Source organism: Amphiura filiformis, chromosome 9 (assembly GCF_039555335.1).
Source record: "Amphiura filiformis chromosome 9, Afil_fr2py, whole genome shotgun sequence".
Classification (NCBI taxonomy): Eukaryota; Metazoa; Echinodermata; class Ophiuroidea; order Amphilepidida; family Amphiuridae; genus Amphiura; species Amphiura filiformis.
In genome coordinates, this window is record NC_092636.1 from 26,021,832 (window position 1) to 26,043,888 (window position 22,057).

Sequence of the window (22,057 nt, forward strand, 5' to 3'; positions counted from 1 at the left end):
ACCAGAAAAGGATAATTAATGGATCAGCAATATACCCTATGTGCTATCTACTGAAGATAGCAACAGTAAATCAAGAATCAGGCAGGGCATAATTCTTTGCTTCTCAACTTTAAGTTCATGTCATTCATAGGGGGTGTATGGATTTCAACTGGAATAGCCAATTGCTTGTTATCACACAAATTACCTCAAAGATATATTTTTAATAAATAAACAGTTTTGTATTACATCTGTCTGAATGGTTCATAGATTTTGTTTGTTCAGTTGTATAGAGCAAGCAAATTCATCTTATGAAAGTTCAATGAACTGAGAGATTCTTACACAAGGCTAAAAAAATAATGCTATGTCTTAAAGTGCTTTGCATTTTCAACAACGAATACAAAACGTGGTTTTTATTTTAATTTTAAAAGATTTTTTTAAACTTAATTTTGAATTAAAGCCTTAATGTACAATCTTTTTTCAGAATATACCTTTATTTTTTTTCAAAACCGATTTTTTGGTATATTTGTAATACTTACACGTGTTCCAACTGACATCTATGAGCAAACTGTCAAATTGGCCCTATTTGTAGTAAAACGGGATGATTTTCTGTTGGTCCGACATATTATCATAATTTTTCAGATTATGATAATATGTTGGAACGATCACAAATCTTAATCTCCTATGAAGCCAGTTTGGTTGCACGTGTGGAGGGAGCGTAACCAAACTGGCTGCAAATTTCCAATGTTTTTCCGTCCAAATGTATTGGGAACTTTCATAATGATTGCATATTATCATTTTGGAAGAAAAAAAAAGAAAAATCTAAAAATTTATAAAGATCGTATATTAAGGCTTTAAGATGCCATTTGCAATTGTTCAAAATTACACAGCATAAAATTGTGGTTCATTTACACAATTGAAGTACAAATATCAATTGTTTTATACCTATTATCGATCAAGTAAATCTTTAAAAAAATATTTCTCAAAATATTCCTCATTTGATACAGGCAATATGCATTTAGGATTCGATGGAAACTACCTAATGGTTTTTGATTGAATTAAACTCTACACTGTCTGTTGCACCATTCCATTCCCATTGGAAGATATCAGATGCAAAGTATATGCTACACCCAAAGGCTGCCTTGGGTTATATTCCAGTTATAATCCATTCACACCACCCCCTCCTCCCTGGAAAACATGATCTTAATTTTCCACACAGGGAGTGTGAATTTCAAATAGGGTAGCCTGAATGGGTTACTCCCTTTGAAATACACACCCCCTGTGTGAGAGGGTGTCTGGTTTCAACTAGAATAGCCTCTTATGTAGGCCTACTAAAATCCAGGAGCTTCCAGAGGCTCTGCCCCATGGACCAGGACCCTACCAGGGCCCCTAAAGCGGGCCCTGGACCCCCTGTTAAGCCTTTGCTCTGCTCATTTTGCTCGCTTAATGCTCAGCATTGGTCACAAAACAAGTCCTACTCTAAAATCACTATATCTCTGGAATGATGGGGTTTTCGGCAAAGTAAAGCTCTAAAAATGGCTCATATAATGAGATTGAAAACCAAATTTTGATTTTGATCGACATAAGACTCATTTATGATGCGATCAAGCAAAATGAGTCGGATGTCGGGAATATTGATTTTGAGATAACCAATAATAGTGTTTAACTTCCTTTGTATTTTACTGTTCAGAGCAACTCTAAAATCACTATATCTCTGGAACCATAAGTCTAATTATGATGGGGTTTTTGGCAAAGTAAAGCTCTAAAAATGGCTCATATAAATTATAGAGATTGAAAACTAAATTTTGATTTTTATCAACATAAGACTCATTTTGCTTGATCACATCACATATATGCCTGTGATAAAAATGGCACATCATGGAAATCATTCATTATCAGCACTGCTAATTCATCCTGCTGACAAGATTTCAGAATGACTGAATTCACCAATGTGCACAAAGGGTCCAAATAAGGTAAAATTTAGCCTGAAACAGGTAGAATCAAAGATCCATGTCAAAATGTTGTATCACTTACTCAGGACAGGTACTATGAAGTAAAAATTGTATTATAGGTTTATGTCCATTATAATAAAGACACAAGTACAGTCAAATATTGATTTTGATAATTTGAAATTTGATATATACAATAACAAAAGGCAAGTTACTACATTTTTTATCTGGGCTCTACATTTCAACATATCTTTTTACATCTAAAATCATATCAAATCCAAAATTTTTGAAATAGTTGTCTCAGCTTCAAATATTTCTACGGTGTAATATAAGACTACTATGAACATATTAAACTTGCATGGCATGTGGTGACACATTAACATTCAGTTCTGGTTTTTGATTTTTTTCCTGTAATGGACTGTTCCAGTTAATATCCATACACCCCCTATGGAAGACATGTCCTTAATCTTCAATACAGGGAGTGTGACTTTCAAATGGGATTACCTGAATGGGTGACATCATTTGAAATCTTCACCTCCTTTGTGAAAGATTAAAGTCATGTCTTCCACAGGGGTGTATGGAAATTAACTAGAACAGCCCAATGATGTGCAACTTGGGATGATGTGGTGCTCTCAGCCTTAAGATAAAATTATCTTTTAAAGGAAAAACAAAAATAGGAACAAAATATTTTGGTACTAAATCTAGTTTGTAGCCAAAAGGAGGCCTCTACTATTATATAATATATCCGCATACCACCATAGACATATTTAACACATATATTTCATGCTTAATCAAACTTGTACATGAAACACCCTTAAGCTCTTCAAATTTATAAATTGTGCACAATTCTCTATCTTCCTGATAACTATAATGAAAACGCCGGCCCAGACAAGATTTCTTGTGTTGATAAGAAAATTAAAAAACATGAGAAAATGAATAAATCTTTGTAAGGATGGGTTATAAAAACTAAGAGAAAGTCAATTGCAGATGTAACGGAGGTGGATACGAGGACATAACCCTGAACCCTGGGGACGTAAACGCACTTATCACAAATCATAACTGTACTTGAGGTGTTTCTAGATCTGTGTCAGCCTTCGGGGAAATATACAGAAACGCTTGCGTCCCTTGGTAGCTGTGATTAGTGACAAAGCAAGATATCCCCTGTGAACTACTCCTTATTCCAGACAAATACAGCATTCATTTTTTGGAATCCATTAAATATGAAATTGCTCAATCCTAATCCTTGATAGTTCTAATTGGTAATGAGATTTTAATTTTAATATTAGGTCAATTTTGGAAATAAGGGTAAAAAACATGCATTTGTGGGGCATTTTTCATTTGCTGTGACAATCAAGCCCATAGACTTGAAGTTGTACAAAGACTATTTCAAGTCGTGCATTCTAATATTTCAAAACCATGTTTGCTAATATCTTTTATAACCAGTTATCTGAATTAAAATAAAATATTAAATTTATGAGCAATAAAAATTGGGTAAAAAGCTATTTTTGATTATTAATGATGTGAAATTTTGGGCGTTCCCATTCAAAATCACCTCCTGTGGAATATTTAGCTAAAGTCTTCCAGAGGGAGTAGGAGTTTCAATTAGCATAGACATTTGGGTAACTTCCATTTGAAATACTCACTCCAGTTGTGGAAGATAGAGGTAAAGCCATAATACAGGGAGTATGGGTTTCAAAATGATTACCTGACCAAAGCCAAATCGGCATTGGAAGTTTACAATGCATTTTGGGACAGTTTTTGCAGTTTTGGGACACTTTGTCCTTTTACCTATTGGGAAAATTCAGAAATATTGGATTTTTGTACGTACAAAATATAATCTAAAATGTTTTACAATAATTGAAACAAATATAAAAAATATTATTATTTTATAAATTAATTATTTAAGTATTTTTAATGATAATGTTATGATAATAATAAGTAAATTAATAATAATTACAATAATTTTCCCGATATGTCAGAGGTCAAAGTGTCCCAAAACTGCTCTCAAAAACCCGAAGTTAGAATGCTGATTGGGCTTATTACATTTGAAAGATATTTCCAAAATCTTCCACAGGGGTAGTGTGGATTTCAACTGAGCCTGATAAAAAACGCTGACTGCTAACAGATCTAGATGTAAGAAACTAAATTAACGTAATCTGAAACGCAAAGCAAAATCAAAATAATCCAACTGATCCAGATAGAATCGTCACAAGTCGTCATTTCTCCTCAAATTCTCTCGAATAATCAGGTTTTGCCAGCATTTCATTTGATATGTTAAACCTGATGAATCTTAAGAGTGCTTCAAGGTCATTCAGGTAACATAATCATGACTCTTTCTTCCCTCTCAGTCTTTTGCAGGGTGTTTTAATATATCAAAGTAAAAACAATTTCAGCTACTAATCTCGAGCTGGAGGACAGATTTATTTCATTTCATTTCACTTTTGTTCTCAATGTAAGTCAATATTGCATTTGTTCTGAGAAGTATTCTTTACAATAAGTCTTTTTGTTCTAACAATGACATCCCTTGATAAATCACATAGGCATACAATATATCGACTCCTTAGTGCCAGAAATGGGTAAGTACAATAGCTGCCCTGTGAACATTTGGCAACTTACACACAGTATATTGTACTCATCTATCTCCAACCTTCTCATTCAATTGCATTGGCTTCCAATCCAGGACCAAATTATTTTTAAACTTCTGCTTTATGTTTTCAAGTGCTCTCAGGGCCGTGCCCCTATTTATCTTTGTTAGTTTGTGAGCTTCTTTCAACAAAAAAAAAGGAAGGTTTTATTTGAAACTCTAATGGTGACCCGCAGGTCAAATTGCTAGAATTGTACATAAAACACACCTAAACAGACACAATGCAATGTGCAGGCAGCAGCATAATCAGCGCCAATATTGCAACATTGAAACAAACAACTATACAAACATCCAATCCAACCCCAACCCACCCCAGTAGGCAATGAGGATAAAGTGCCTTGCCCAAGGACACAACACGTTGGCACGAGCGGGGCTCAAACTCGCAACCTATGGATTATGAGTCGGGCGCCTTATCCACTCGGCCACACGTGCTCCACAGCCTATATGCTCCCGGAAGAGAATTGAGATATTCTTCCGATAAGACTCTGCTTAGTCAGCCTAGGGCACATAGAGGATCTGGTTTAAATACCGTCTCTGTCTCTGGCCCGAAGGAATGGAACAAACTCCCTAAATTAAAGCCATCAGGGAGTCTCCATCAATTCCAGTTTTCAGAAAGAAACTGAAAACTCACCTTTTCAGTTAGCTTCTTTCTTGTTCCTTCTGTGTTTCTTTTTTATTCCACCCTTTCTCTCCTTGTTCAGCGCTTTGATAAATTTTAAAGGCGCTTTATAAATATCTTTATGTATGTATTAAGGCTGGCATTTTCGGTCGGGTATTCGGTACCACCGAGATTACATTACCGAAATTCAAAAAAAAAAAAAAAAAAAAAAATTCAAGATGTTTTGTATTTTTAATATGAAAATTGATATTTTGTATTCATGTCATACTCTATTAATGATTTCAAAATGCATTCAAATTCAATTCATTTTGAAATCATTAATAGAGTATGACATGAATACAAATTATCAATTTTCATATTAAAAATACAAAACATCTTGAAAATGTTTTTATTTTATTTTATTTTTTAGGTCAACCATGAATGATCTTAGCATTTAGGTCTAGGTCCACCAACACTACAAAACCAAAAAAAAAAAAAAAAAACGCTGGCTGGGTACCCGGGTACAAAATTACCGAAAATGCCAGGCCTAGTATGTATGTATATGTATGGCAGCTACACATGGCAGCTAACGCCTTTAAGGCAGAAGGGCTTAAGAAGGGCTTTTTAAGGCATGGGGGATGGCAGGAGCCATATTATTCCAGTTTCAGTCATTTAACTAAAAAAACTGCAGTGTACTTCTTAATATTATGTATTGACCTGATATGAAATGAGTCAGGAAGATATTAATGGCATTTACATTTCCATAGGTCTTGCTGTTTTTGAGTTAAGACCAATATTATGTCATACCCCAGAAAAATCATGCACATTGGATGGAAATGACATGCCTTTTTTCTATCAAGTTTTGGGATCTCCTTTATCATGTTTATAGATCCCATAACATTCATCTTTTGTGTCAGCTTTATTTGTCTCAATATTTGAGTGCTAACACTGCTCCTATCCAACCAACTTTCCTTAAAATAATACTTTGTGCCTTAAGGGCTGGGGTATGAACGTTTGGACAGTATTTATTGTGGGACATTAGAGCACATCAGACATATCGAATTGCATTCTGAATACGAAGAATGTCCTTCTGATATCAAATAATTTTGATTTTTGAAATTCGCAATTTAATACACATTTTATGGCAAATCATTAAAAATTGATATTTTTGATATTTAACAGTACTTGAAGTAAACTTTATAAATCTGATGATTTATACTTAAAGTGTATGTAGGTGGGATGAAAAGCCGACGATCAATAAAAATTTTGACCTTTCAGTATTGAAGATATGGATTTTTTCCCAAAACACCAAAAAAAATTAGGTCTTTTGGGAAAAAAATCCATATCTTCAATATGAAAGGTCAAAATTTTCAATTGACCGTCGGCTTTTCCTCCCTGCTACATACACTTTAAGAATATGTCATTAGATTTATATAATTTACCGAGGACAGTTATATATAAAAAATTTGAAAAATATCTAATTTTTATAATTTGTAATAAAATTTGTATTATAATGTGATTTTAAAAAATGAAAATTATTTGATATCAGAAAGACATGCTTCAGATTCAGAATGCAATTCGATAGGTCTGAGGTGCTCTCATGTCCCACAAAAAATACTGTCGAAACGCATAATAAACGCTCATTTTAGATCCCTTAAAGATCTCTAAAATATTTTATAATTGGCTACATGAATAGGTACAATTGAGTCTATATTAATGTTTCATTCACTTGGAATACAGTTGGATTAAGACCATTAGTGCCATTAACATAATAGTATAATAATTTCATATCCATTATTAATTGCTAAGATATTGCTAAATTGTTCTTGCAAAGATATTTTAATACTTTTTAATATCTTTCAAGAAACATTTTAATGTTTCTTGAATGTCATGTGTGCTAAATCGCAAGTATCCAAATATTGATTGCTTTTATTTGTTACGTCAAACACTTCTCTTTCTTCCAAGTTTATACAGATCACTTCACTTTTATTTCCCCATATTTTTGATATGTGTCACCGTAAACTGAGTCATTTCTACCGTTCTGCCAAAGCAGAGTACCTATTCACTCCACGCGCATTTAGTGGGGGTAAACAGGCAGTACTACATAAAACCTTTTTGGTGATGATCAGGTTTGGATTACACACACTGTATCATATGTTATCATTGGCGTGTCCAGAACCCAGTTACCATAGAGGGGTCAAAGTGCACTGGGGGAAGAGCAGCTCAAATGTACTAAAAAAAGGCTGATGTACACAATGTTTCAGAAACTTGATCCGGAATCTGAAGCTCCAAAAGACACGTTCTTATCACAGTTTAAGAGACTTCCGGGGTACACGGTAAATCATCTCTTGTACTGTTTAAACCAGGAAAGTTGCCAGTATCACCACAGGGCCGTAGAAAACAGGGCGGCTGGGGATGCCATGGTCGGTGCACTTTTTGAGAAATTTTTTGTGTTTTTCTTTATATCTATATTTCAATTAGCGCATCTATTTGTAATTTGGCCGCCCCACATTTGTGATGGCCGACCCACATTTTGTGATGACTGCCCCAGATTTGTGATGGCCGCCCCACATTTGTGATGGCCGCCCCACATTTTTCAACGTTACTACAGCCCTGATGGACCATCTCTGAAGTGCAAAAGGTGGTTCAAAGTTGCGTCAATGCAATCTGTGTCTACTGGGACCAAACTTCACATCCACAAAATAAAAGCTTGCAAAGTAAATGCAATATAAATGTACTTTGTAGCAGTCCTTATCTATATCCGATGCATCAAATTTAATAACATACTTCTCCAACTCATTCATCATATCCTCACCTGACTAAACCGTCCAGGGGATATGCTAACCCTTGACTAATAAAGAAAATGAAACATCTGTATATTGGGCTGTTCCATTTAAATTCCACACTCCCCCTGTGGAAGATTTAGCTTAAGTCTTCCACAGAGGGAGTAGAAGTTTTGAATACAATAGACAATTGGGTAACTTCCATTTGAAATACTCACTCCAGTTGTGTAAGTAAGATATAGGTAAATCCATAATACAGGGGAATATGGGTTTAAAATGATTAACCCGACCTATTACATTTGAAAAACATACTCCCTTTGTGGGAGATATAGGCCTATCCAAAATCTTCCACAGTGGTAGTGTGGATTTCAACTGGAATAGCCCATTTATTGGAAACAAAATATGAAATAATAACATTAATATATCACTCACGTAGGTTCCGGTTGAGGTGGGTCCGATATTGAGCAGATGTAACGCACTGTAAAATTGTAGCGTTCATGTGGGATCCTGACGACACCATTGCGAGATATATTCATCTGTTAAAAGAAGTAGAAAAACAAAATTGATAATTGTGAAACCATATGTCAACTAATTATACAGATGTTATGGTAGAATTTGTAAAAGTGAATATGATCTTTTAAAAGCATATTGATATTTCTTTTAACATTGAATTTTTAGAAGTAACATGAGTATGCAGAAATATGTACTTGTTTAGTTCATTCATAAGAAAGTAATATGGCTGTATCACTTATAAAATTCATAAAATGGTTTTGCTTTTTGGGAATTCTGGGTTCAATAAACCTGAGTGTTTTTCTGTGGGCCATCTGCTTGTATGTTCTCAACCAGAGCAAGAAATCCATCAGAATTCTGGCAGCAGGACTGGTGTGTCTTAAACGTTAGCCAGAAGTATTGGCTTTTCTTAAAAGTTAGGCAGCATGACTGGCTTGTCTTCTAACTTAAAAATTAGGCACAAGGACTGGCTTTTCTAAAAAACTAAGCACAAGGACTGGCTTGTCTTAAACGTTAAGCTAGAGTCCGAAGTTTTCCGTTTTACGGAAAACTGAAGAAAATCACGGAATCGGAGGTACAACGCGGAAAATTACATTTTTGTATGATGTGATAAAAATTGTTAAAAGATAAGAGAAATAAATGTTAAAAACAATCATGAGTTGTGTGTGTAAATTTTTATGATAAAAATACTGTTTAATAATACTGAAATAAAGGTATATTACCAAGGCATGAACCCCCTATATCCCTCCAAACATCGTAGTAGTCGGCCTATTATCGTCAGAATATTCCAATCAGAGCATATTGATCGCGATATTGAACACTTTATTGTGACATTAATATCATTGTTTATACATTTTAAGCTTTATTCATGACACGGATTTACAAATTTTACAACACGGATTACAACACGGAAAATGGATTTTAGAAAACGTTGAACTTCGGACTCTACGTTAAGCAGAAGGACCAGCTTGTCTTTTAAGACAATGTTAGGCCAAAGGACTGGCTTGTCTTAAAAGTAATGCAGAAGGGCCGGCTTGTCTTATATGTTAGACAGAAGGACTGGCTTGTCTTAAATGTTAAGCAGAAGGACTTTCTTGTCTTGAAGGTTGGGCAGAAGGGCCGGCTTGTCTTATATGTTAGACAGAAGGACTGGCTTGTCTTAAAAGTAATGCAGAAGGACAGGCTTGTCTTAAAAGTTAAGCAGAAGGACCGGCTTGTCTTAAATGCTAAGCCAACGGACCGGCTTGTCTTAAATGCTAAGCCAAAGGACTGGCTTGTCTTAAAAGTTAGGCACAAGGACTGGCTTGTCTTAAACGTTAAGCAGAAGGACCGGCTTGTCTTAAATGCTAAGCCAAAGGACTGGCTTGTCTTAAAAGTTAGGCACAAGGACAGGCTTGTCTTAAACGTTAAGCAGAAGGACCGGCTTGTCTTTAAAGTTAGGCACAAGGACTGGCTTGTCTTAAACTTTAAGCAGATGGACTTGTCTTAAAAGTAATGCAGAAAGACTAGCTTGTCTTATGTGTTAGGCAGAAGGACCGGCTTGTCTTAAATGTTAGGCCAAAGGGCTGGCTTGTCTTAAAAGTAATGCAGAAGGACCGGCTTGTCTTGTATGTTAGGCAGAAGTACCGGCTTGACTTAACAGTTAGGCAGCAGGACCGGCTTGTCTTAAAAATTTAGTCAGCAGGATCAACTTCTCTTAAAAGTTATGCAGAAGGACCAGTTTGTCTTAAAAGTTACGCAGCAGGACTGGCTTGTCTTAAAAGTTGGGACAAGCAATATTAGTCCTTCATTGTCCCAAAAGTTGGTTAAATTTGAATGTAAACTTGTTTAACTTACCTTTTTGTAGTTGTAAAGTACCACTGTGTAGAATTTGGCAGTGGCACGATCATCTGCAGGTCCAAATTGAATAATGCCTGGTACCCATGTCTCCTGATAGTGTTTGGAAACTCGCGCTAACACAGAATCACCAGTCTGGCAAACAATGTACACGATAAAATAACATCAAATGAATATTTCATAATTTACATAATAATACATAAACCGGTATCTTATTACAATTTATAGGAACAATCACAGATACCTATACAAAATATTTCATAGGGTTAGTATCTCATTTATGCCAATTTGCAGAAGAAGCAGTTTTATGTTTCAATTAATTTCTTAAATTATTTACTGCATTTATTTTTTATTTTATTTTTTAAAATTCTTTTGTTTAATCTTTTGTAAGCACCAGAGGACAATGCGATCACGGTATTCATGGCTGCAATTGTGTTTTTTCAAGAACAAAAAGTCCAAAATGTCAAGTTTTGTTCAAAACTGGATAAAGTTGTATGTTTTAATTACTTTTGCTTCTATTGAACAGCCAGGGACACATTGAATTAGCATGCATTGCTAGTTGTTCAATAGAATCTAAAGTAATTTAAACTAAAATGTACAACTTTATCCAGATTTAACAAAAATTAAAATTTTGAACCCTCTTTTGTTTTCTTTAGGACCTGTGCTTCTTCAGTTTCAATCTTGAATAACAAATAATTTAGGGTGTATATAACCTTTTTTTTTTAAATTGTATTTTTTGTTTGTATTTCTTTGTTGGGAAATCACAATTTTTAGAAAATCAAGGTGAGTTTTTTGGCTTTCAAAATCACATTTTCCTCTTGTGCAGCATGTAAACATGAAATTTTACAAAGTCAACTTTCCCTGCATTACAGCAAATAATGAAAAATCAACTTTACACTGCATTACAGTGAGAATAAGGAGCATTGTGTAAGCTCATAACTTCATCACTCTTCTTGTGTTCCAACTTAACTCTATTCACGCGGGTGTCGACTGCAGACGACAAGTTTCAAAAATGTCAGAAATGTAAATTTTCATGACCATATTTGGACTCAGCATGAAAAATGCATAAAATGAGTACAAACAAGCCTAGTATTGATTCAGTAGTTCTTAAGATAGCTCTTGATATTTTGAGAAATATATCAAAGAACTTTTTCCATTGAAGCGCATGGCTAGCACGCAGAGCATTAATTTCCCTGCAAGGATCTTCTTTCAAATGTTGTGAATCGAGTAAAAGTTAGATATTATGTGAAGCACTTGGTGACGACATTAGGCCTATCTGTCACATGGGAGTGGACCATAATGACGGAATCACAATTTAGTAGTATATGAGGAAATTGGAACCATGCAAATTTGCATATAAGCTAGTAGAGAAAAAAAGGCATCTCCGTCACTCCTAAAATTTACTTGGAACCAATTCTTCTTTAAACCCTAATTCAAATCCTTATCTTATAGACTAAGGCCAATAATATATACAGGTTCCATACTCTTTACTGCTATGTTTTACAGGAGATTTAAGAAATAAAGGGTAAAGCATTGTCCTTTACACCCAAATAATGGATTCAATGCAGAACATTTACTTTACTATAAAGGACATATTATTGTAAAGGATACTACAACACCCTTTATTTCTATTCTATTACTGACAAATAATTTCAAGTACTTAAATGTCACAGTAATTTTGAGTTTTTAATATTAAACCCACTACTATATCACCTGATAATTTGATATTGCCATCTAGGGAAATTATAGTCAAGATATTTTTAACTTCTGCTACCTTTTGCACCTCAGCTGCCGGTCTATACTCTTATTACCAGGTTGCCGGTTGCCAGCAAAATTTCAGCCCAAATCACGGATCAAATAATCAAAAAGTCACCCAATTTTTCTCTGAACCATTGGTTTCCTATGGGACAGTAAATTACCGAAAGTTATAGTTGCTATATGTCACGGGCTATTCCAGTTAAAATCCACCCGGGGGAGGGCACTTGGAAAAATTTAGGTGGGTATGCTCCTCCGGAATTTTGAGGTGGTGGGTCTTTGGGAGCTGACGGCGTACCGATAAAATGGGGTCTTTTGGAGCTGTGAACAAGTAAAATGGGGACTTTTGGAGCTGCAAACAGTCCAAATCAGGGGTCTTTCTTGGCTTTCTGGTTGAAAATTGCCTGAAAAAACCTTTCAGAGCTGAAATTATCAAAATTAAGGGTCTTTCAGAACTCTATTTTGGTCAAATCTTTTGGAGCTGCGAAATCCAAAAAGGGGTCTTTCCGGGGGAGCATACCTGTATGGTCATTTGTGTTAAGTGGGGAAATCCACACTACCCCGGTGGAAGATTTTGAAAATATTTTCCACAGGAGGAGTATGTTTTTAAAATGTAATTGGTCAGGGTTAATCATTTTGAAACCCATACTCCGCCTGTATTATGGCTACCTATTATCTTCTACAACTGGACTAGCGAGTATTTCAAATGGAAGTTACCCAATTTGCCTATTCTAATCAAAACTCATACTCCCTCTGTGGCAGACCTCAGCTAAATCTTACACAGGGGTAGTGTGGATTTTAGATGGAATACCCCAATTTGTTTTCATAACCATTGGTTTCTATGGGACAGCATGTTGTCAAAAGTCACAGGGAATTTCTTCAAAAGTCGTCCAATTGGGTTAACAAATCACAGATTTAGCAACCCTGTTTATTACTATCATTCTATCAATCGTCACTTGTCATCTCCATCTTCATCTCATCAAAATAATATATAGATGGAGACCTGTCACTCATTTGGCAGCGATGTCATGAAATACATGTGGTTCCCAACGGGGGTACTTAGTACAAATGATCATACGGGGACGTGCCGCTAATATGGGTAGCATTTTCGGCCTTTTGGTATTTCATTGACCCCTTTTTCTAAGCCAATTTTGGTATATGAATGGGTCCTTTTTCTTTGAAAAATTTCCAATTTTGCCTCAATCTAGCTAAAATTTCAAAATTTTCCAAAAAAAATTGGGAAAATTTGTTATAACTAAGACAATTTGGGTTAAATTCGGCCAAAAATTTTGACTTTCGGTATATCAATGGGTCCAAATTTCTTGAAAAATTGGTATATTTATGGATCCACTTTCAAATTCTCAGTGGCATGTCCCTACCAAAATCAAACTTGAGTACCTCCCCGGATGTGGTTATCATGCAATAATGTTGTGCAAACAAAATAAGACACTGGTGTTTTACTACATCAGTGGCTGCTTTAAGTTTGTGTTTTTGCCCACAAAAATGTGAAAAGAAAAGCTGTTTTTTTTTCAACCATGTTATTTGCCTTTGCATTCATGCACACACTGTAAACTTTATTTTGATAATTTAAAAATACTAAAGAGAGTTGGTTTTCTTGTTATTACATAATTTCTGATTTACTGTATACTAGCGGGATACCCGCGCTTCGCGCGGGTCCCCGCTAGATGGGAGCGTTCACTATAAGAGGAATAATTACTGAACAGGTAAAATCATTGAAAAGGTACATTTTATTTATCTGTTCACCCGTTATCATAATCCCGTGACCCGCGTCCATATACCTTTTTGTCCTTTATTTTTCCTTCTTTCCGTATTATCATTTTTCCTTTTGTCTGGCTCGCTAGTCGCGTGGTTTCTCGCGCCGTTACGCGCTGAATTGGCGTAGTCGAAAATTACACACACGGCGCCGACGCGCTGTCTGCCAGCTGCAGTGACGCGTAGGCTGACAACCGATTTTCATAACAAAAACCCTGTTTTTACCCATATTTTCACTGTTTTTGCAGCCAATTCTTGACCGTTTTCAACCAAATAAAGTTTAAACACGTTCCCGTATATTCATCGATCTCCCGTATGAATTTCGCGACATTTGGATCGAAACTGACGGAGCCTTTATGTGCCCACATAGATAGATACACACAACATTCCCCTATTTATAGTAAGATTGTATTTTTACGATAAACTTTAAGGGTATACAATGTATTGTTGGTCGAAGCAGCAGAAAATTGCATTGCTCAATTCATATCGAGCGTGTAGAAGAATTCAAATATCACAGATATACTTTTGTAGGTCCTGTGGTTCTTGAGTTATGTTGTAAAGAGGGCTAAAACAACAACACTTTTGCTAAACGTACATAACTCATTAACAACAATAAATTAAACAAGTTTTCAAAGTATATGATTTGTAGAATGAACTTTTGCAAAACACCAAAGTGTTATTTTTCAATAATATATTGATTCAGATAATGAAAATTGATTTTTTTTTGGGCTGCTTTACCTCGTATACCCTTAATAAATCACATTGGCATATAGTTCATCTGATCTTGGAACATTATCAACCATTAGGCTAAACATGCTAAATAAGAATTTGACTAAAAAGGCTGCATGTCTTTTAAAATATAATATAGCTTTCAAAATTGGACTTTTAGTTCATTATTTTGGTAGCAAAGTGTCCAAAAAAACAAACAAATATATCGCCAACAGCATTGGCTATAATTTTGCAATTTCTTCTGAGATAGTTTTTTATTTGTTTGACTAGCTGACAAATTTGGCATTTGTAGTTCAATGCTTGGTCTTTCTCAAAATGAAAATATACCAACAGACCTGCCTTATATTGAGTTGTTCCAGCTGAAATCCATATTATATATATACACTGCCTATGGAAGACATGATGGGTGATTCCATTTGAAACCTGCTCCTCCTGTGAGGGAGATTAAGGTCATGTCTTCCACAGGGGGTGTATAGATTTCAACTGGAACAGCCCATTGAGCCAGATACATATCTATTTCTTACCTTTAGGATAGGGGAAGGCCTGGCTCCTCCCATCTGTATAACGAAACGAGTTGGGATGACCTCCCGACCTTGAGACTGAAATCGGATCTTAACGTGGCGAGGATCCTCTACTCTTGCAACTGTCCCTGTTTGATAAAAATATGAAAGGTTTGTAATTTGAATCTTCTCAAATTTTCATGAAAAACATGACATATTAGATTACATAGATGTGAAATTAAAGCAATATAGTATCATTTACCGAAGACGACACCCTGACTTTTTTTTTAAATTCTGATTGTAAATGCACTGCTAAATTGTTGGTCAATCCATCTTTGAGGTCAATTTTGGGCAAAAATGCTCAATATTGGAGAAAATCACAAATAACTTTTTTTTTACCATAAAAATTCTTGAGTAAACAAATTTTGTTCATTACTTTTTAAAAAGAAGAACCCATATTTAAAAAATTTTTAATTGACTTCACCAAAAATATTTGAAATTTGGGCAAAAATCTGGCTTTTTAAAAATGATTTTTGAGCAAAATTTATAATATTACAACCATTTTTGGTAAAAATTTCTTCATTTAGTGATTTCCCTTATTTTACCTCATTAGTTCAGTTCAAAATAAAAAGGGAACATATCTGATAGTGAACTGAAAACAAATGTTTTGGGAAAAAATAAGTAAAAGTCGATCTTTTATGGAAAGCGTTACAATATCGTTTTAATGTTCTGCATGCTAACCATAGGCTTCAACATAAAAAGTCCCAAGTTTCGAGACATTTTCTCAAAATATCAAGAGCTAATGGGAAGTAGCAGCATACCAGATTGAGGGCATACCAGATTAAGGGCATACCAGATTGAGGGCATACCAGATTGAGGGCATACCAGATTGAGGGCATACCAGATTGAGGGCATACCAGATTGAGGGCATACCAGATTGAGGGCATACCAGATTGAGGGCATACCAGCCATTTGCATAAACTGGTAATGGGATAATGGAATACTACACTCCCTGTGCAGGAGATGTGGTCATGTCTTTCGTAAGGGGAGTATGGATTTCAACTGGAATAGCCCGCGTACAGTTGTCAAATGATATGCTCAAAATAAGCTATAAATTATTCAAATATTCATATTTTTTTCAACTTTCACAACAAAAAATAACAATGAAATATTTAGACAAAGGGCCTTAATCAAAATTTTAAGCTCTAAGTTTTAGAGAAAAATTTAGATATTTCTAAGATCATAAATGGATACAAAAGAAATTCAAATCAGTCACAAATATCGTATTTCTACTGAGCAAACGGTTGTGGGTGAATTTGGGGTGATGCGAGGAATGCGCTGTAATCCCAGCAAAAAACAGATCGGGTGTAAGGTGAATGTGAGGTGATGCAAGTGAATCCGTTAACCACCTATTGAAGTGGTTAATAGTGGTGAATATGCGGTAATGTTCGCAGTAGAAACAGTTCGGTTGAAGATTTGGTAGGTGGCACCGGAATTAGCCCAGTGGTGGCGCCAGTAATTTTTTTTTTTTTTTCCGGGGAGCGGGCATTTGTGGGGGCAAGAAGTGAATTTCAAGGGGGTAAAATCAACAATTTTATGCATAAAATTGCTGTAAAAAGTGGACTTTTTTTTGTAATTTTGGGTTTTACTAGGGGCAACAGGGGCAAGAGTTCTGACTGGGGCAGTTGCCCCCCATGCCCCCGTGGCACCGCCCACTGAATTGGCCTACATCCTACAATACAGCGCGAGCATTCAAAATCTGACCTTGAAGGTCACCAAAACAATTTTCTGGACTTCCGCCCTCCCCAATAAATACACAGGTAGTGAATTTACCCTGCGCAGTAGAAACGACCCAATGAAGGTGAGATGATTAAAGTGCGGGTGAAGGTGAAAGCGTGGTAATGCGAGGTGCTCAGTATAAACACACTGAAATATTTGAGTGTAGCACAGAAATCATTCCACATTTAGATTAATTTAATCATGATGACACCAGTAACACTACAAAGCTATGTATATCCAATATTGTGAATTAAAATTGTTAAGGGGGTACTACACCCCTGGCCAATTTAGTGCCTATTTTTGCATTTTTCTCAAAAATTATAACGCACTGGTGACAATAAGATATGTATATTATAGGGGCAAGGACTACAAATACTGCACTGAAAATTCAGCAACTCAAGGCAAGTAGTTATTGATTTATTGATCAAATATTGGTTTTCCCTCATTTTTGACTGTAACTCCACAACTGTTGTCTGTATTGAAATAAAATATCCAGTGCAGCAGTTGTAGTTCTTGCCCCTGTAATAAACATATCTTACTTGTCACCAATGGGCTATAATGTTTGAGAAAAATGCAAAAATAGGCACAAAATTGGGCAGGGGTGTAGTACCCCCTTAATGTTCCATAATTTGCACATTTTTTGCATACTTCATATTTAATTAAGAATTAAAAGGAACGAAAGCATGTGCAGCTTTTTCTTTTAATGCAAACAACACTTAAGGGATCTGGAATGAGCGTTTTGAGCGTTTCGACAGTATTTTTTGCGGGACATGAGAGCACATCAGACATATTGAATTGCATTCTGAATACGAAGAATGTCTTTCTGATATCAAATAATTTTGAAATTCACGATATAATACAAATTTTATGACAAATTATTAAAATTTGATATTTTTCACATTTTTGATATATAACAGTCCTCGAAGTAAATTTTATAAATCTAATGGCATATTCTTAAAGTGTATTTAGCTGGGAGGAAAAGCCGACGATCAATTGAAAATTTTGACCTTTCATATTGAAGATATGGATTTTTTTTCCAAAAGACCTATTTTTTTTTTGTGTTTTGGGAAAAAATCCATATCTTCAATACTGAAAAGGTCAAAATTTTCAATTGATCGTCGGCTTTTCCTCCCAGCTACATACACTTTAAGAATATGTCATTAGATTTATAAAATTTACTCGAGGACTGTTAAATATCAAAAATATCAATTTTAATCATTTGCCATTAAATGTGTATTACATTGCGAATTTCAAAAAATCAAAATTATTTGCGGATATCAGAAGGACATTCTTCGTATTCAGAATGCAATTCGATATGTCTGATGTGCTCTAATGTCCCACAATAAATACAGTCCAAACGTTCATACCCCACCCCTTAAGTAAACTCATATTATAGAAGACACCAAAAGTAGTAAACAATTTATTATTTTCATTGATGAGTAAAAAATTAATTATGCAAAATTATTTATTCTTTCCTAAATGTCATTACCATGATTGGGAGCAATGTGAACCTATCAATGAAATGTAGGTTGTGCTATAAATAAACCAGTGCATCAATTGTCCTCATTTCATCACAGGAGATCAGTCAACGAACATAACACTGACAAGCTTCTTCATTTTATGAGAATTTCTGTCATACTTTGATAAATTAGCTTGTTATTAAAAAAAAAATTTAAAATATAATTTGATATTATTATTGCCTGCTTTTATGTTGCTCTTTTATGTATCATACATAAATTACATATTAAGCAGTATCTAAAATTAGCTAGCCATGTGACTATCTGTCACTTTGGGTAGTCAGTTGTGGACAAATAGTGCTTTTTTAAAAACATTTTTGACATGAAATCCCTCTATCAGCTTGATCACATGTTGAATTTTCTATTGCATTGCCATGCTATGCCTAGGCCTACTCAAATGCACACCAAATATACAGTGGAATCAATGAACCTTGTCCTTGTGTTGTGTTGCATATCCTTACCAAAGTGGGAGGCTAATTTAGCCTTCCTTAGCCTTCCAGTAACCTTCCATCAATTTGAAGGCTAAAGTGAAATGCCAATTTAGCCCTCCATCATTTGGAAGGCTAATTTTGTGGCCTTCCATTCACTTCTTGGCCTTCCATCGGGTCGAAGGCCTATTTCTTAGCCTTCTATTATATGTCACATAAACAGCTTACTCAGCAATGCATGGATTTTGGGGTAAGGGCTGAAATTGTGAATTTCACATTCACAGGACTGGTACTAGTATAAGCTGGGAGTATAAGGTACATATCATGAAAAGAAAATTTATATTTGTAAGCATGAACTTATTTTGAAAACCCTTTTGGGGGGATACTGAAAATACCAACATTTTTTAGCACCAGAAGCATAAAAACTAAAATCTATTTTTATTATCATCTAAAAGCCCAAGCAGACATACATGTAGCTAGACCAGACAGGCAGGTAAATATTATATCAATACTGTAAATTGTTTTGTTCACACATTTCCCATTTCCCAACAGGTTGGCTTGCCCCAAGACAAATGTGAAAATAACAAAAACATTTCTCCCATGTCATATTTCTAATCTCGCAACAAACTTTGCCTTGAAGCATACTATGTCTTGGACTGTCACATGCGCACACAATTCCCATACCGTAAATGTTCGCCTAATGGCGCTATGGGCTCCCTTGACAAAACTAGAATTTTAGACACAAACTAAGAGTGCCCTCCCATAAAAATTCCACCAGCAAGTAAGGGCACGTACCCTTAATTCCTGTTGGGATTTTTAGAGGAGGAAACTCTCTATTTGTACATGAAAATTACCCCAAGGCAAAGCAGCCCAGGTGCGCCATTAGGCAAACGTTTACGGTATATGTGGTGGTGTCTGTGCCCGGGTGTCTGTGTCCAGCGTTCTCTCTTCGGCCTGTAATGCAATCCAGTGTGCGCGACTGTACTTATGGTAAACCATGAGGACGGTAATTTCTACCCATAATGCTATGCACGATATGATGCAACATACAAAGGGAACCAATTAGCTCCAATTAAATATATTTTTTCCACTCAAATATTACATTATGTATATGGTATGCCATATACAGCATATATGTCAACATACTGCAGGGCATCGTGACCGCTCCTACCAGGGGGGCTAAAGAAAATGTCAATTTTGCCGCCCCCTGCAGCAACAGCCCGAAAAGTTTGACGCAATTTTTTTCCAGCCAGGATGGCTCTCAAAAATCTAAAGTGTGAGGGAGGAACAAAAAATTTTTTCAAAAATTTTGTGGGGAAAAAGAATTAGAGGTGTTGACCCCCCAATTGGCGACAAAAAATGTGTAGTTACATTACTTTTTCATCACTTTCCCGCCCTTTTTTCATTAATAATTTTTCTTGCCGCCTCATATGTCTGCCATTTTTTCTTTAATAATTCTTCTTGCTGCCCCTTCATCTTTAGCCACCCCTTCTTTTTGCCGCCCCCTGCTTTTACCCCGGGGGGCTCGTGCCCCCAAAGCCACCCCCAAAATATGCGCATGTACTGGGCCGGTACCGGGTGAAAAAAAAAAAACATATTCTTAACACAAGGTTGGTACACTATTTTAGAAAAACTCAGCAGTACCCCCCCCCTCCAAGAAAGGACCACTATTCATTATTTATTCCAGTAAAAGGGTCCAAAAGTGGAAGACAATTGACAAAAGGTCCACTTTTTGGTGCTAAGGTGTTAACAATGTCCAAACCATACCACAACAGGATTCTCAAAGCACTTAAAGATCCTTTTATGGATCCTATTAAGAATTGAGGGTTCTTCTTGGAGCACACAGTCAGCTACCTGCACAACCGATTCTTTTTGTTCTGCAAGGCTCACTCAGTCATTTAATGAGGCAATACAAACGATCGAAATTGGTGTTGAAATGAGCAAAATTTTGAGTTACACCTTTTCAGTGTAAAAATGTTTTTCTCAGCCAAATGAAAAGCAATAATTTTCATTTTTTCAGTAAATGGCTGGAAAAACTATAATGCTTGATACTGATTTTTTTTTTTAATCCTGGTGTTAAACTTAGGCCTGAAATTCAGTCATTTAGTGTAAGATATTCGATTTTTATAGGCTTCAGCTCGGCCCATGAGCTTTTTTCTTGATCAACCTTTTAGCTTTTCAAAGTAATATAGTTCGCTAATGAAGGATTTTCCCCAACTTTCTAAAGCACATCACCGTGAGCTATATATCATAGTTTTGTCAGAATTTCCGTTTGATTTCACCATCTTTCACTGTCGGCTGAAAAAATTTCTAAATCAACACGTGAAATCTAAAGGCTAGTACTAGCATTGTGGATCGATATCCCTGGGTTTAATAGGAATACCGGCATGGCTATAGTGTTGCCAGAACTTAAATATAGCAAAGAAATTCCCAGACCTATAGCGCTCCTACTGATCATGTTTAACCAGAACACCCAATTGGGGATTTAATCGCTGGTCGGGCAATTTGCTTTCAATGAAAAATTGACCTGGATAACAACAAAGGAAATATCGACTATTTCTGCTGGTTGCTCTCGAGATAAAAGTACTCACCATTGCCTACTTTTACTTAGTTTGACATTTTCGGATCATGAATGGAAAAAGGGTAAAACAAAAACGGAAATTCTGACAAAACTATAACATATAGACCCACACGATGTGCTTTACAGAGGTGGGAAATATCTTTCTTTAGCAAACTATGTTAGTTTGAGACGCTAAAACATGAATTCCGTAAAAAGCTCGTGAGGTAATTCAAGGCCTATAAAAATCAAAAATATCACACTAAAAGACACAATTTGATGCTTAATTTTAACACCAGGATTTTAAAAAAATGTATATCCAAGCACCAAGTTTTTAACTGACATTACTGAAAAAAAAAATATTGCTTTATATTTGACCGAGAAAATTAATTTCATAGCAAAAAGGTGTATCTCTGAATTGTGCTGATTTTTACATGTATCGATCGACTTTTAGCGCGACTAAGCATTTCTAAAGAATTGGTTGTCCAGGCGGCAGACTGCACAGCTGAATACCTACCCCTTGTGCACTTGTTTCCTTGCTTAGAATAAAGAAAAACTACCCTGGCACCTGGCATTAAAGTGTTGATGTAGATCGATGCACTAATGCATCATGGGATATCCCTAGCCCCTCCATTGCATATGTTGTATTCCCCCATTGGGGGCATACTAGTCTAATACAAACTGACGCATTTTAATTTCCCATGGTACATACTATGACCTACT

The 22,057-nt window shown here is 35.6% G+C and overlaps 1 protein-coding gene across 2 annotated transcripts in view; it reads right to left on the bottom strand.

Annotated features, from left to right (window-relative positions):
- Positions 1–22,057, bottom strand: part of LOC140160798 (von Willebrand factor A domain-containing protein 3B-like) — a 219,615-nt gene that overhangs the window by 84,402 nt on the left and 113,156 nt on the right. For both annotated transcript variants that reach the window (XM_072184106.1, XM_072184105.1), the window contains 3 exons: positions 15,078–15,202; positions 10,297–10,431; positions 8,383–8,486 (listed from right to left, as the gene is read on the bottom strand). In XM_072184106.1, coding sequence (XP_072040207.1) covers positions 8,383–8,486; positions 10,297–10,431; positions 15,078–15,202 — 364 coding nt within the window. The remainder of the gene's footprint in view (positions 1–8,382; positions 8,487–10,296; positions 10,432–15,077; positions 15,203–22,057) is intronic.